This window comes from Motacilla alba, chromosome 1A (assembly GCF_015832195.1).
Source record: "Motacilla alba alba isolate MOTALB_02 chromosome 1A, Motacilla_alba_V1.0_pri, whole genome shotgun sequence".
Classification (NCBI taxonomy): Eukaryota; Metazoa; Chordata; class Aves; order Passeriformes; family Motacillidae; genus Motacilla; species Motacilla alba.
In genome coordinates, this window is record NC_052031.1 from 45,702,620 (window position 1) to 45,718,457 (window position 15,838).

The window sequence follows — 15,838 nt, forward strand, 5'->3', positions numbered from 1 at the left end:
CATGCCTTCCTTGTACTACTCCAAAGGTCTGGACATGCTTAGATAACCCTTGTGAAATTCTGGCATACGTATGGCTTTACTTCACCTCAAAAAGCATGCTACATAGCATGCAGATTTTTTCTTAAGTAGATTTTTATTCATTACATTAATGTGTTTAATCCACTTGTTATGTGTAAATCTATTTAATGATCAATATTTACTTTTTAGGTATTTCTTCACAAATATTATTTCAATTGTCATAATACAACCTAGAAAACCCTACAACACCCTAAAACAGCATATCAAATCAGGCTAATGAATAAATCTTTTCAATGTATAAGAAAAAAATGTCAGTACAAATCTTTAAAGATATTGCAATAATAAGATTTAAATAACAGTTAAATCAGGTATATAATAAAAATATTTTCATGTTCAGTCTGTAGTGAACATATATCAACGAAATATATCCCTTTGAAACTGCAAAAACAGTAAAAGCATCAAAATACTTATATTGAATTGCTTTTTTATTTAAAAGACAAGTAAGAACTTAATCCCTCCATTAATGGAATTTGCATGCAAGTCCTGTAATGCTACCATAAGTGGCATGTAACACTATGAGCAGGCAAGGGATCATTCAAATATTTCTTACAACGTTTAGCAGAGGCAGTAGGGCAAAACTCCTTTCTCAATTTAACACCAAAATATTACTTCAGCTTTGAAGTATACTCTGCAATACAAGCTTCTGACTTCACCTTCTTTTACCTTTGGGATTTGTGTACATAGCACTATCATAGTCTTAAAAAAATTAATTCTCACAACACTTGGTACTATGGCAGAGCTAGCTGCCTCATTTTACAGATGTTGAGCAAGGGTGTAGATCTTTCCCAAGGGACAGATGTGTGGTTTGTTAAAACACTCAGAACCAATGAGCCTAAGGAAATTCTGCATTTGGCAAAACCTGAAAAATTCCAGCTGCCCTATATAATGTAGAAATTGGTTTCAGTTGCAATATATCATGCAGAAAATATATGATAGAAGAGAGAACTGCACCTACATTCTCAAATTCTAGTTAGCACATAAAATACAGACTTACCAAAGAAAGCAAGAGGCTGCAGCTCCTTCCTCCAGGCTCATCTCACATATTTAACACTGTGCGAGTGCACTTATGTGGACACTCAAATCACTCATTTTGATACTTGCCCAGCTGATTCAATCCCTTCAATTCTCTGATCAACTCACTCCTTCTTCAGAAATTTTCCTTCCTTCATCTTCCTCTAAAATCTCATTCTACACACGCATTTTCCCTTTCATATAATCATAGGATGGTTTGAGTTGAAAGGAACCTTTAAAGGTCATTAGATGCAAACACTCTGCAACAAGCTGGGACGTCTTCAACTAGACCAGGTTGCTCAGTGCCCCATCCAATCTAACCTTGAACACTTTCAGAGACTGGGCATCCACAACTTCTCTGGGCACCTCTCTTCTTTTGTTTTCTCCTATCTATTGTTACATTCCTTCCAAATCTATGTTACTCTAAAAAGACCAGCACAGTATCCAGTTGATTCCAGTTCTATTTGGTGTTCCAAAATTTTACTTTCTGTTTTCTCTGGGGTTTTGTCATCAAGGTCTCTCAAACAAACTCCTTCATGGTGCTATCTCACACTGACTTTACAGTCCCTACATCCCTCTCATTGTCCTTGAATGCATTCAATTTTAACCTCTGTCCTCCCCATCAAATATAACTTTCACACGACTTTTATGGTTTCTGCCTTTTGCCTCGACATTGCAGCATACCATCTCAGTTTCTGTCTTTGTCCCTTTTGATCACGTACACTTACATAGAAGCCCAAAACATTCAAAATTTTCTCGGTAAAATACAGCCTGTGACAGGACAAGCTTCCTTGTTTTCTGCTGCTCCAGTTTGATTTGCAGAAATCACCAGTTCTGATACATTCTCATCAGTCAATGCTGCCATCAAGAATTATTTGATTTACAGGATCTGAGCTAAGGTGATCAAGTAGCCCTGAAATTGCAAAAACTGGAGATTACAATGCATCTGTGTTTGATTTATCTGTGTCACCTAGAAGTGCAAGACTACACTGAATTATTACTAGACCACTGAATCAATTATTCTGTCAAGCTTCAAAATACCATGTTGAACAAGCTGAAGGCACATTTCTTTTTTAACACGGTAATATAACTTTCTCTTTTTTCATTTCACAAAACTTTATCTTATATTGCAACAGCAATTAAAAATAAAATATAGGCAGTTTCAGCACCCATCTTGACATTCTTAGTTTTACTTGTCAATATTTTAATTAAGTTTAAGAGCAGAAAGCAGAAAATACACAGAGGTTGGTATCTAATATATCCCAAGTAGTCACAACAGGAAGCTTGCAGGACCATGAGACTTAAAAAAAAAAAAACAAACCAAAAACTTAAGAAAAATGCTTTCATTGTTTTTTAGCCATAGATCCTTTACGATACTAAAAGCATAATGCATTCTGAAACTAAATTGATTTTAATGACAGCATAGTGTCAAAGTCCTAGCAATTTCTGTTTGATTGATTATTAATTTAGAGAAAGACACTGCTTGCATCCTTCATGACCAGGAAGTGCATATTACTTTAGGGTAATCTCATGGTCCCTCAGAATACTTGGATCACTCCCCTGTCAGTGCCATGTTCAGGAAGGCCACAGACTCAGCTCTTTGTGTAGCCTGTGGTCAGGAAGCTGTGCTGTGTGACTCTGGGGGCCATACAGACACGGTGCTTTCTGCTCTCCTCTGCATGTTATCCTACCTCTGCCTTAAAAGCCCCCCACTGGAGTAAGTAATTAAAGGTCAGAGGGTTGCTGCCCCCTTCTACCCGTGGTCTTATCTCAGATGACAAACCACACAGGAAATAAATAAGAGAAAAAGTTGATCTCCCTCAGTTTCTATCCTCCTTGCCTTTTACTTTTAATTTTAGTTGCAACCATATTGCAGCTGCAGGTTCTGAGGAGCAGCAATCCTGAATGCCAAAAACTGCAACACCTTTGGAGCAGTTTCCCTCCTTGATAGATGTGACCAGATTTTGAAGATACACAATTATACTTATCCTGGGAAAACATTGCTTTAAATGAGATCCAAATAGCAAGAGATAAATTTGATAAACAAGAGGAATGTTTCATTCCTCAGATATAAAAATGTTCTATCTTTCAAAGATTAAAATAGTGTGATTTTCACTGAAACAGTTGTAAAATGGATGTAAGACCATTTTCTTCAAAAAAGCTCGGCTTCCAGCTGCTAGTAACATCCCCTTTTTCACCTGCAGATTATGAAAATTGCTTGTATCATGATATTTTTATCTCATAAATTTTGAAGGGGCAAAGTGATGGCTGTTTTTTCTAAGCTGCATGCTACAGACAACATGCATGTGTGAAAATGTGCATTATCAGATGATGATAAGGGGTTACTGCGTAACTAAGGTGCTCAAACCCCCCCATACTAACAGAAACAAATGAAAATGCTAAGAATATAATGTAAGAAACCCATGAAGGCACAATAGGTAATGCTTTAATCTTCCATATTCTGAGTATGTTACTGTTTCCAAGTATCATGTGTACTAGGGCAGGGCTACTGGCATGGATTTGTTCACACCCCTACAATTAAACTTCAGTAGGTGTCAGAGAAGGGTCTTCAAGGCAGAATTATCTACCAGAATGGTGCTTGCTCTATTCAAATCACAAATCAGGCATGACAGTGGATAGGTTTGGAGAAAGAAAATTGTACACTACCAAAATTATACCCAGGACTGTGTCCATAATTCAACAGTGTAGATGACAACTCTGCAGAGCTAAAACTCATTTTACTAGCATAGATGCTCCTTTCAGTATCTGAACTACCTTTAAAAACAGTAGTTCACCTGTCTGTTACAAGTTCATACAGGAAAAATGTTCTATATTTCTGCATGATTTATGTTTATATTGAATCAGGAATCACAACCTAGAAAATCTCTCCAGGTAAGAAACCAATTTCAACCATGAAAGACATATGCATGTACAAGTGACATTCTAAAACTTAACACTCCTCACAATAGAGTGTTATTCTGCTTTAATTTATATTTGTGTTTTAGTGTCCTGTTGAACTGTAATTAAATGCACTAACACACACTGTTTGCTGTTTTCATTAGTACCATGTACTGGGTAGATGTGTTTATGTTTTCTTATTAGACCTAATTAAAATATATAAATAGAATTATGTTTTATAGCTACTTGTCAAAGGAGATCTCTTACAGGGCATCTCTTTAATAATATTTTGTTGAATGTTGTTATTAAGTAGTCACAGAGTACCCCTCATGCTCCAAGGACTTTTTTTTTCCCAAATATTCTCCTTTGGAGCTGTTACACATCTTCTGCCCATGAATGCTGTGGTAAAACAGGTGAGTGTGGGGAGATGTGTGCTGGGGAAGAGGGGTGTGTAGGAATCAATCCTGCGAGGCAATTCCAACCATAGCCTTTTTTATGTGTTTAGTACTCAGTATTCCAGAATAAAATCATTTCATAATGTCCGTCCTATTGTCAGTCATGCATAGATTAATTGCTAACCACATTTTAATGGCAATGACAGTATACCTCTTACTCTGCTAAGCTCCTTTTTTTTCAAGTCTATTTAGAAGCTTTATTTTTTATTCAACATCATTAGAACGAGAAGACATCAAACTGTGTGCAGTAGATTTGTATAGACATTCCCTGTCACAGAGAGAATAATCTGAAATATATTTACATAGAATCAAGGTCACTGACTGCTGACATCCACCTTAATGCGCTTGCAGCCCTAAGAGATACATGCAACATTGGAAACACTATGAGATCCAGGCAAAATCTCCAGACCGGGCACACAAAGGACGAACACTAACTCTACCCATGTGCGGACTACGGAACACAGTTTTATTTTAGAGGGTTTGGGGAATGCTCAGCACCTCCCAGAACTTCATAAAAGCATGTACCCAGGAGTGGCTTTTACCTTGGATATGATCCCCCACAAAATCATAACTCTCTGAAAAGCTTTTAAGTCTCATCTGCCTCTTACGCTAAGCACAGATAGAGCCCAAAGTCCAGCACCAAAACACAGCGGCAGCAGAAGTGTGCACCTGAACAGGAAGCACCGTGTGCCTGCACAGCCTTTCTTCACAGTGATTTCCCTGGTTGTTCCCTGCCTGGCTGAGCGTGTTGTAAGTGAAGCTAAGCACAGAAAGAAGCTCATAGGACAAAGAAGGTCCTTGCACCTCTGCTGTCCTGTGATCTCGTTCAGAGAGTGGAGAGAATTTATTGCATAACATTGTTCTCCAGCCCTCCTTTTTGTGGTAAAGTGGAACAAAACAGATTTTCTGTGTATGTGTTGCAAAACAAGTTCAGATGCAACACAGAGATCTCATGGTGTTGTGTACTGGTGCAACAACCTCCAGCAGGGATTTCACTAAGCTGGCAGAGACAGGGACGTGCCAACTCAAGCCAACCGCCACAAGGCGTACATTTCATTTGTGAACATCTAAGGAAACCGCAGCATGGTGCTAGTATAGGGGAGGAACCAGGCAGAAATAGTTTTATTGTTTCAACATGGGGAAACAGTGACACTAATCCCCTGGAAAATCCTGTTTATGGAACCATTAGTTTTGAAAATTTATTTTCTGGAACTGTGATTTTCCAGAGTTTCCACTAAGACGATTTTTGTTTGATTGTTTGTTTGTGTTCAAAGTAATTCCTGCACCTACCAGCAAAAAGAATGATAAATGATTTCATTGAATCTAAGTTATTATCACTTTTTAAGTCAGCTAGGGAGGCTCTAGAGCACATATCTCCAACAGATGGCCTGTCTATTCATGTCCAGGCTGAAACAGGGAGTGGAGTGTCCTGGTCCTTGTCTTTCCCTATGTCTCGATGAACCACATATACACAGGTTTGATGGGCACACTGTGCATGCAAAAACTGTCATACACCTGGTAGCCCAAACAAGTGGGATAGGCCTATCAGAGGCCACACATGTCCTGCAGGATTCTGCTAGAATTTGGAGAAAAAGGAGACAATTTCTTTTGCCTACTTATGTTTAAACTATTAGCTGCTACTGTATTCAGAGATGTCTTAGCCAGATGAATGAAGAGCCATAGATTGAATTGCAACTTTGCTTACAGAGGTTAAAAAAAGATAAATGGGGAAAAAAACTGATTCCTGTAAAGACAGCACATCCATATTGGTAATAAAAAAAAAAAAAGATATTATGATGAATAGATTATTGCAGATCTTAGCAATAAAACAAGAAAGAACAAGATTATGAAAGTTCATCATGTCAGAAACACTGAAATTCTTTGTTCCTTTGTCCTCCTACCAGAAACTCTCTTAACAGCATTGAAATAACAGTTTTAAGGAATTAGATTATTCACATAAAACAGGGAAAATACTAATTCATGATAGATAAAATCAAAGTAACTTTTAAATGATCCACATTTTGACATCAAAAGCTGTACCTACAGTAAGCCATTTTGAAACACATCTTAAAAAGACAAGAAGACAACATGCAAATGCTGGACTACATTTAATAACTAAATTTAAAGGTGAGAAGTCAGAATTCAGTTTTATGAGAACTGGCCCAAGACCCACAAGTAAATAACACTGGCAAAAGAAACATTCTTACAGGGAAAAAGATTCCCTTCTATGAATACAGTTAATTTTTCAAATGGAGCTGAACCAATAAATAAGGAGAAGCTTATTAAATTGAGTAGCTAATACAAAAAATACATGAACAAAACTAAACTGCTTGTTATGCTTCAGGCTTCATCCAGACTGAGAGCTACAGGAACTGTGATAGACCAAACTTCATTTTACTACCACTTTCTAAAATTACAGTGTGATAAGGTAAGTAATATTTTAGTCTATGTACTAATATAACTAAGTTAAATCTTGAAGGAGACTCATCTACTTGTCCTCCTACCCCATCTTATTTTGGATCCCATGTGCTGTGAATATACACAGCAGCATAAATCCTTAATTTGAAAGTGTATCACTTTCTCAAAGTCTCCATTAACTAGCAGTTCAAGAGTTAAAAACTTTGTAAGCCTCATCTGGACAATCAGAAAAAAAAAAAAAAAAGATCAAGCAATTCCAATTCCAGACCTGAGCTAAATTCTGTTCACTTATTTTCTGCATATATGCGACTTTCAAAAAACTTTTTTTTCAGAAATTGACCATGGGAAAATTTGAAAAGAAGAAATTTATTTGCAAAATACTTGATCAGAAGTACAAGCCAGAGCTAAGGTGCACAGACAAAAGAGTACACAGATCCCTGAGATACTTCAGTATATACTTAAGTATAGTTAAGTATGCCAGCCTGAGGACTGAAGGTAGTAGAGGTGGGTGGCATTGTGGCACTGAACTTTACACTCAAACACCTCCCGGGATGATCATGCCACCAGGTGTGACCCATTCCACTGTGCAATCACCCTTTCTGTAAAAAAATTCCCCCTTATGTCTAGCCTAAACTTCCCCTGATGCACCTTAATACTGTGTCCTCTTGTCCTGGCTGCATAGAATCAGTGTTTCTCCCCCCTGCTGGTAAACCAGTATGTGTACAACCCTACAGGAAAGATAAGTAAGGCTACAAGTAAAAATAACTACATGTGTTGAAAGGCCAGACTTTTCTGGAAGCTCCACCCAAGCTGCCAAAGCCTGCCTCATGCAAAGATGGCCGCTGAAGAGTTTCCTATTCTGCCTTTATTGCCACTTTCCTGTGCTGGATGCACAAGACATGAAAAAAGGGAAAGTGACAGCTGTTTTGGAAATCTATATGATCCTTGGTTTACATCTCTTAGAAATCAATTTATTTTGCTAGAAAAAATGCAAAGAGGCCCTGGCAGCCAACAGAAAATTAATTATTTTGCATACATTGTGTAACAGTATTCATTAGTTTTACATGAATGGTGAGAGGTCAGTCAGGAATAGAATCCCATTGTGCTACCCTTCAAAGAGCTTGCCATGTAATTGAATGGAAGAAAGGAATTAAATATGCAGGCAGAATGAACACTAATGGTTAGCAAACAGCACATTGCAAATATCTACAGCTTCTTTGTCTCAATTCTTCAGTTGAGGTCTTAGGGGAAGGTGATTAGATAAAAAGCAAAAACAAAGAAAATAGAGAATACTGGGGGATGTGCATAAAACACATGAAAACAGGAGAAGCATAATGGGATCTGAATGCTACAGCATATCCAACTTGTCGTGTATTAGCACACAGACCTAAAACATACATTATGCCTGTCTGCTGTTGTTTTCTGTACAGGGATTGTGCCATGTGTAAGGCCACGTGAGAGACATTTTAGGAAATGTGGTAAAGTTCTGACCATATATATCACAGAGCTAGCTTTTGTTCTGCAGAACTATGAGAATGCTGTGAGTCAGTAAATGGAATAATTTAAATTTGAAAATAGCTCCTCAGAATCTGCTGAATCCATTCAGAGCTAACTAGCAGGAGAGCATCACCATGAAGTGTTCTGGGTCCATCTGTTGGCAATATCATGATGGAAACAGCTCTTTAAATGCTATTTTCAATCAGCTATCACACAACAGCTTGTTTCAACAATATTTCATTACCTTTCTGTTTGTTTGCTGCCTACTATAAAAAACAGCTTGGAGGGAAGGAGGCATTTCAGTACTACAGACTAATGTAGGGTGGGAGGGACAGAGACACTACAGAAACAAGCAAAATGAGAAACAACTATAAAAATAAAAAATAGAAGAATCTGTAATTTTAGACTCTCTGCAATCTAGATTTAAACCAGCATGTGGAACCTGAACTGCAGTGGTATCAGAAGGGGATGGTCTGCACCAGCCTGTCAATCGAATTATTGTACAGTGACAGTGTCAGCCACAGGAAGCCAGTGGCTCCTAGACAGAAATGGCAAGTGCACCTAGTCATTGCTTTTAATTCTGCAAGACCTTCTCAACTGTGCACTCCAATGAGAACTGAAAGGAAAATTCACCTCCAACACTGTGACGCAGTCACTTGTGTGGTACCAAAACAACCTGGCCTATACTAGTCCTAGGAAAATATCATGTGTCCATCAGCTTACTCCTCAAGTAAAACAAGTGCCAGTGACATACTGATGGTACAAAGCCTGCATCCAATAGCATCAGAGTGGCTCAGCTGCAGAGACCAGCTTAGCAATAAAGAACAGATGGCTGCACTTGAACCCAAAATTAGTAGGAGATGAAGTTCTTTTGGTTCACATTAAAAAAGTTTCACAATTAGTCAATTCAGCATGTAGTTGTCCGAGCTAGCTTTGGCACACCTAATGTCATGGCTTTTTAAACAAGGAAATAGATCATCCCAAGGTTTGTTCTGACTCATCCCATGATCCCACGATTTTAAAATAAACTTCTCTATGCTGATTAACTCTGTATTACTGATGCAAGTTCTAACATGTATTTACTTTGAAGTTTTGGTTTTAAAGAGATGCACTCCTTAAATAATTATATGGAGCACTCAAGTTTCCCACACGTTATGGTTCTTGTTTCCCAAACAGTATTAGAAATATGGAAGTTCATAAGCAATACTGCATGGGAAAGTAAAATAAAAAAGGTATGAAACATTATAACTTAATGCAAATGGAGATGCAGAGAGAAGAAAGTAAACCTAAAAAAAATAATATGGAAATAATACTGATAAAATCAAAACATAACCTTGAAAGAAAAGTAAGAGTATGCAAAAAGACAAAATACTGCATAAGAACTTCATTCATTATCAGCGTTATAAGAAGTATGCACACATACCTCTCTGTACATTTGGGCTCATTTATAAAATATTTTATCTTCTTCTGCTACTAAGATTGATTCTTAAGAAGACAAAGTATTTTGTGTCCTGTTTATGTCCTTGACCTACTGAAATGCATAAAGCCATAACATCCTCTTAGAATATGTGCATCACAGCCTGCTATTAAAAGGAGAAATACAACAAATAAGAGGATGCTTATGGCGAGCACCTACCTGAGGACGTATGACTTTCACTATGTTTTTAAGTGCAGTGTCTGGTGATGGAGGAGAGCAGTCAGGTGTTGGGCCTGTGGAGCTGTTTCTATGGTTACCAGATCCTGGTGCGGTAATTGCTACCTGAGGTGCATTATCTGTGAATAAAAATAACATCTATGTGAAATTACCAATACTTTGTATATTTTAAAGTAAAAAAGAACTTTGAAAACAGAAGGTTACTCAGAGCACTATTTAAATTTATAAAACCTAATATAATTTAAATATATTTGTCAAGGAATATATTGCATATCTAAACTTATTTTTTCAGCCCATAGATTCATTCCATGTTAAGACAAGATACAGCATTCTCTCAAAACCTAAACAAAATGAGGTGGAAACCAACCATGAATGTTTTACTTTCATTACCTTGAATTACTGAGAGCGAATTCAAATATTATCACTATAACAGGGGTGACTTGAAAGGAAGATTTATAATGCAACTTCTAGCTCATCCTGGAAAAACCCAACACATACGACCAAGCTCTACATATTTCTTTGTGTCACACAAACACATACTAACTTAGAACATGCTAATAGACATCATTGACAACTTCGCTTAACATTGTGATCAGCATCATAACTGATCAGAAAGGACTCATTACATGAAAATGTGCTCAGTTTCTCAGGTAAAATTTGCATCCTCCATATGGTTCTGCACTGCAGTAACATCCTTTCCAGCAGTACCTCAGCTATATAACCTACAGCTGGCTCAAAAATACCTGTATGTGTATGGGAAACTGCATGGGAAACTGCTCTTTGGACATATTTTGATCTTACCATTTTATGGCACTGGGAAGAGCCATTAAAAAGGACTGGAAATATCATTCTTACATCCTCTAAATGTTCTTAATGCTGTTCAATCAATGTAAAGTTGGTGAAAATCAGATCAGAGGCTAGAGAGGACTACGAAATAAGTTTCTCAGCTGTGAGAGTACCCAATCACAGGAAAGACTTAGCAGAAGGCCTAAAACTCCACATTACTTCAGGCCTCTAGAATTGTATCAGTAAAGAAATGCTTTAATTCAGATTCTGGGGAAAGTGCCATTGTCTGTGCATGGTTATGGTGGTTATTACAGTGTCTGGGAATTTAGTGAGCACCTTTCTTTGTGAGTTGCAAAGATGTGCTCCATGCTCCCGAATGTGCTGTTACACCTGAAGCACTGCATCCAGACAATGACATCAAGTCTCATGTCTGTGGGCCTCAACTGACAGCCTGCAGGGTTCACAGAAGAAAGCAAGCTTTTTTCTTATCGTGGTGGTTCTCCAATATATGCTTCCACTCTGTTGACAAATCCACTCCAGAAAAACCCAAACATCAATAAGCTGGAGAATTTTCACCTGACCAACTTCTACAGGTACACACACGAGCTCCTCCCTCTGCACAAGTCACAAATGCCTCTGTGAAAGTCACGAGAGAAGCTTCTCTCAGTCCTACTAACCTGAAAGAATTCTTGGAAGGGTAACAGAGATATTGAAAGGAAGGAAACAGCCAGTTACATTAACAGAGATAATAAAAGGATAAAGTGAAATAGTTTCAGGAAAGTAAACTTGTTGGCTTTTCCAACTTACAGATACTTTCACAGCATGAGTGATTCTAGGAAATCTGCAGGATTCTTCCTGTAGAAACACTTTGTAACTGGATGAGGTTTCTAATCAAAGTTCCTAATCAAATACAGTCTGACAATTTATTCTTCTAAACCAAATGTCAAGCTGGAATGTTTTCGATTTCAGCAATACTGATACAGCCCTTAGTGAAAGTATAAACAAAAATTCAGATGACAGATTGGCAGACATTCAAACGGGAGACATTCTGTAGATAACCCCAGGCATTACCTGACAGAGTGAACCCCCCCTGTTACAGAAACCAAGAAGTCCAACTTTTTTTAAAAGTATCTCATTGAAATTTCCAGTCCAAAAGGTGTGCAGTCTTACCACGCAGATGAGTTCTTCCCGAATCATCATAAGGGTGTACAGAAAGCTTGGATCAGAAGTAATTTATTTAATAAAGTAATACAATTGTGTTGATACAATGTATCAAAACAATTTTAACACAGCCTTAGAAAATAACTGAAAATGAATTCTCACAATAACATAACTGACAGGGAATAATTTTGATAGCATTTCAGAAAGCCTTGAGTCTCTCATATTCTTTCCTGCCTGATCTGGTGTCTAACTTTATAATGTTGTTCACGTGCACCATGTAAATGAGTATTCTGTGGTACAAAAGCCCAGCTCATGAAAGGACGGATAGGGATTTGGCAAGAAGAGAAACCTCTAAAGCCTTACCATACTCTGAAAATCTCATAATGAAGACAAAGGCTAGATATACTCTGAAAAATCTCATTGTGAGACAAAGGCTAGAGTAACACTTTAAGTGAGCTGAAAGTCTTCACATCTTTTGCTCCAGACTATGAAACAGCATCTCCTTTAACTCTATGGACAGATAAAACATCACCAATGAACCTCCCTTACTGAGGAATCAGAGAGTTGCTCTACGAGATCCCTGGCCTCTGTTTGGGGAGCTACCAAACAAGGGACTACACTGCTGTCAAGAAAAGTGGGAACACAGGCACCATATATAGGAAGGTAAAAAATGAATTCTAGAGTGAGAAATGCTCCACATGAATCCAGATAAGTACACTTATTTACTCACTGGTGTGAGAAACAAACAGAATTATTGTCTCTGACAAGCAGCTAAAGCTATAAAGGACACCAACTCCTCCATACTCCAGCAGTCCCTGCCTTTCTGTCACTATTTCCCTGCTTGGTTAGCACAACTGCCCTTGAGCTATTTAGCACATGAAAGCCTTGCAAGTGAATTCAGGCAGTCTTGCAGATGCAGAAGTAGCTCAAGGATGGATCACTCAAAGGACACAACCTAAGAAACACAGATTGGTGTCAATGGTAACAAATGCAGCTGTCTGCCCACCAGTTTATTCTGTTTCAAAGCCTTGTTGATAGTCACCTCAGCTCAGTTTAACCACACTTCAAATATGCAGAAGTGGGTAACAGAAGAGTCAAGCTACATAAGCAAGCTTTTGGTCTTTGCATAGGAAAGACTTCTGGTTGACCCTGTTCAGTAGTAGCTCACTGAAGGCCATGTTTTCCTCCTTCATACATGCCACATGAGTGCCATTGAACTGACTGGGAGTGATATTCTTGGAAGGAAAATTTACTGGAAGGCATACAGAAGGGGGAACAGAGCTGTTACATGCACTACAAGAAAGAGCTGAGAAAAAATTCTCCAGCTACAATGTGTGAATAGAACCACAACCAATTCAGCAATATACACAATATGCAGCAACCTCAGAGAAGAGTAGTTACAGATTTTCTTTCCAGGCAAAATTAAGTAGCAATAAAAAAAAAAAATGATCATGTTTATAGAGTCTAAAACAAAACTTTGCAAAAAGAAGCTATGAACTCTTTTTTTTTTTTTTTATAAACAGCCCAGAAAAAACACCCAACTGTTCAGTATTTCAGGCCTTTCCTTCTTTCTCAAGGGGCTAAGCATCTGACATGTAATTATTTCTTGTAAACAATTTCTTTATTGTGGACAGCTGTTTATTTTCACAGTAGGATGTTCCCATTAGGAACCAATAATGATTTACTACCTGGGTCTGCTCCATCAGAGAGAGAACAACACCATCAAATTAGTTCCTGCAACCAATTTGTAGGACCTGTTTATGTATATAGTACTTCTAGTTTCATTAAGAGTATCTTTGAATTTATTTTCTTCGGAATTAAATTATATAATAATCATATTTTAATTTTTCTGGTGACAAAACTAAGGCAAATTTTCCCCCTTCAGGTAACTATGATGGCAACACTGCAAGTTTCAGAAAAACATTTCATGGCAAACAGAGCTTGGAAACTTAAGAAACTACCAAACTTACCTAGGAATGATTAGTTCTCATGCTGAATTTCTGATAGGTGCTACAGATGGGGCCAACAGGGAAGTATTTACAACTGTCATTCTCTTCCAGTTCCTGGCTCACGTTGCAATAATCTAGATGTTTCTGTGTAAGTCACATAACATCAGGTTCCAGGGATCATCTAGGAGCCAAAATCTAATGAGCGGCAACATGCTCTAATATTCCTTCCTTCCTCCAACACATAAGTGAAGTCACAAGGTCTATGTAATTTGAGCTTATTCTGATTTTTGAAAATGCTTACTGAGGACTTGAAATTCTCCATTTTCTTTATTTCAGGGCAAAGGAAATAGAATAGAACAAGGAAAATGTATGAATGCGGTCTTTTAGTATATTGTAAGAGCAAACTAAGGTGTTATTCAAGGGCTGTCTTCTAAGATGTCAGACAAAAACACAAAAATGTCCACTGTTTAACTGAGATGGTAAAAAAAAAGCCATATACAGGGAATTTTGCCTTTTCCTGAGCTGTGTGACATCAGTCATTGGTTTCACGTGTCTCTTCTTCTCAGGGAGCACTGCACAGAGAAAAAGGCCCTCATGGATAATAATAGACCATAACACCAGAGTTCAACGAGTGTGTTTCATTGAAATTTTCATCCCACTATCTATGTTCTGTGAGGACAAACCACAAACCACTCACTGAAACTTTTCTGAGATTTTTTTTCTCATAATATACTCAAAGAAGAGGCACCATATGCATACAATGCCACAATATTAACTATCAGGCAATACTAAGTACACCAACCAGAACACTTACTGCATCCCAGCAAACAAAATATCAAAAACCAGACACAGCCTATGTTGCAGAAATATAGTTATAATTAGATTTCACCTCAGAAATAAATCTTTAAAATGGAACACACAGTTAATCTAGTTTTCTACTTTCATTGCAGAAACATGCTAGCATCCTTATCAAAATTTACAGTTATGTCTGTATTAGCTATAACATCAGTTATTTCTACAACTTAGCGTAATGGCAATGGATCAGCAGATCAAAAGCAATTGATCTGCATGACACTCCATCTAGAATATATGTGAGTTTGAACTTTTAGCACTATCTAGCAATTTATTTATTCTACCAAACACCCCCATGCTCCTCACAACTTCCAGCGTCCAGAAGGACTCTGTGCTTTTGGTGCCCATCTAAAAGGGAGCATCACATCCAGAAGGAATCTGGTTTATGTGCTCCAAAGCTGGCTGGTGAAGAAATTAATAGTAACTGCAAATGATGATTTATTTCATATCCACATCCAGTGCCCTGAGCCAAAATGCAAATGTATGCTCCACCTATTTTATTTCCATATTCCAACTATTTGTGGAATCACTTAAATACTGTATTCTCAGATTTGCAATTTGCTATAAAAATGGAAGAAATGCTTATTTTACTTCAGAGGTATGGACCAGTGATAGCCTAGAACTAGCTTATACACTACACACCTAACGCTGTTTAAATACATATACTAAATTCTAAAACATCCAAAAAGACAATACTAGGCATGAACAAAAATATTTAAAGGACAAAGCCTAATCATTATGATCTTGTAGAAATTTATACTACAAATGCAGGGCCTGGACAGGTTTGTTCACTGCAAAACTGGGAGAGAAAAAAGACAAGGGTTGAAAATGAATGTGCATTAACATACATACACATAAATATATAGAGATACACCTGCTCACATAAATGGACAACAAATCCAAAGACACCCTGTTATTAGCAATAGCTTCCTCAAGCTCTGCTCAGTGTAGAATATTTCATGCAACGTTTCAAACTACTTGAAGGTAGGTCAAAATCCTCCATCTGTTTTGGACACCCCATCATCAGGGACAATGCAAAAATATGCATAAAGGTCCAGATAGCTCAGTGCCATCTGGGC

The 15,838-nt window shown here is 37.6% G+C and overlaps 1 protein-coding gene across 8 annotated transcripts in view; it reads right to left on the reverse strand.

Moving 5' to 3' along the window:
• Nucleotides 1-15,838, reverse strand: part of ANKS1B (ankyrin repeat and sterile alpha motif domain containing 1B) — a 407,552-nt gene that overhangs the window by 257,641 nt on the left and 134,073 nt on the right. For all 8 annotated transcript variants that reach the window (XM_038155524.1, XM_038155523.1, XM_038155513.1 and 5 more), the window contains exon 11: nucleotides 9,994-10,130. In XM_038155524.1, the coding sequence (XP_038011452.1) occupies nucleotides 9,994-10,130 (137 nt within the window). The remainder of the gene's footprint in view (nucleotides 1-9,993; nucleotides 10,131-15,838) is intronic.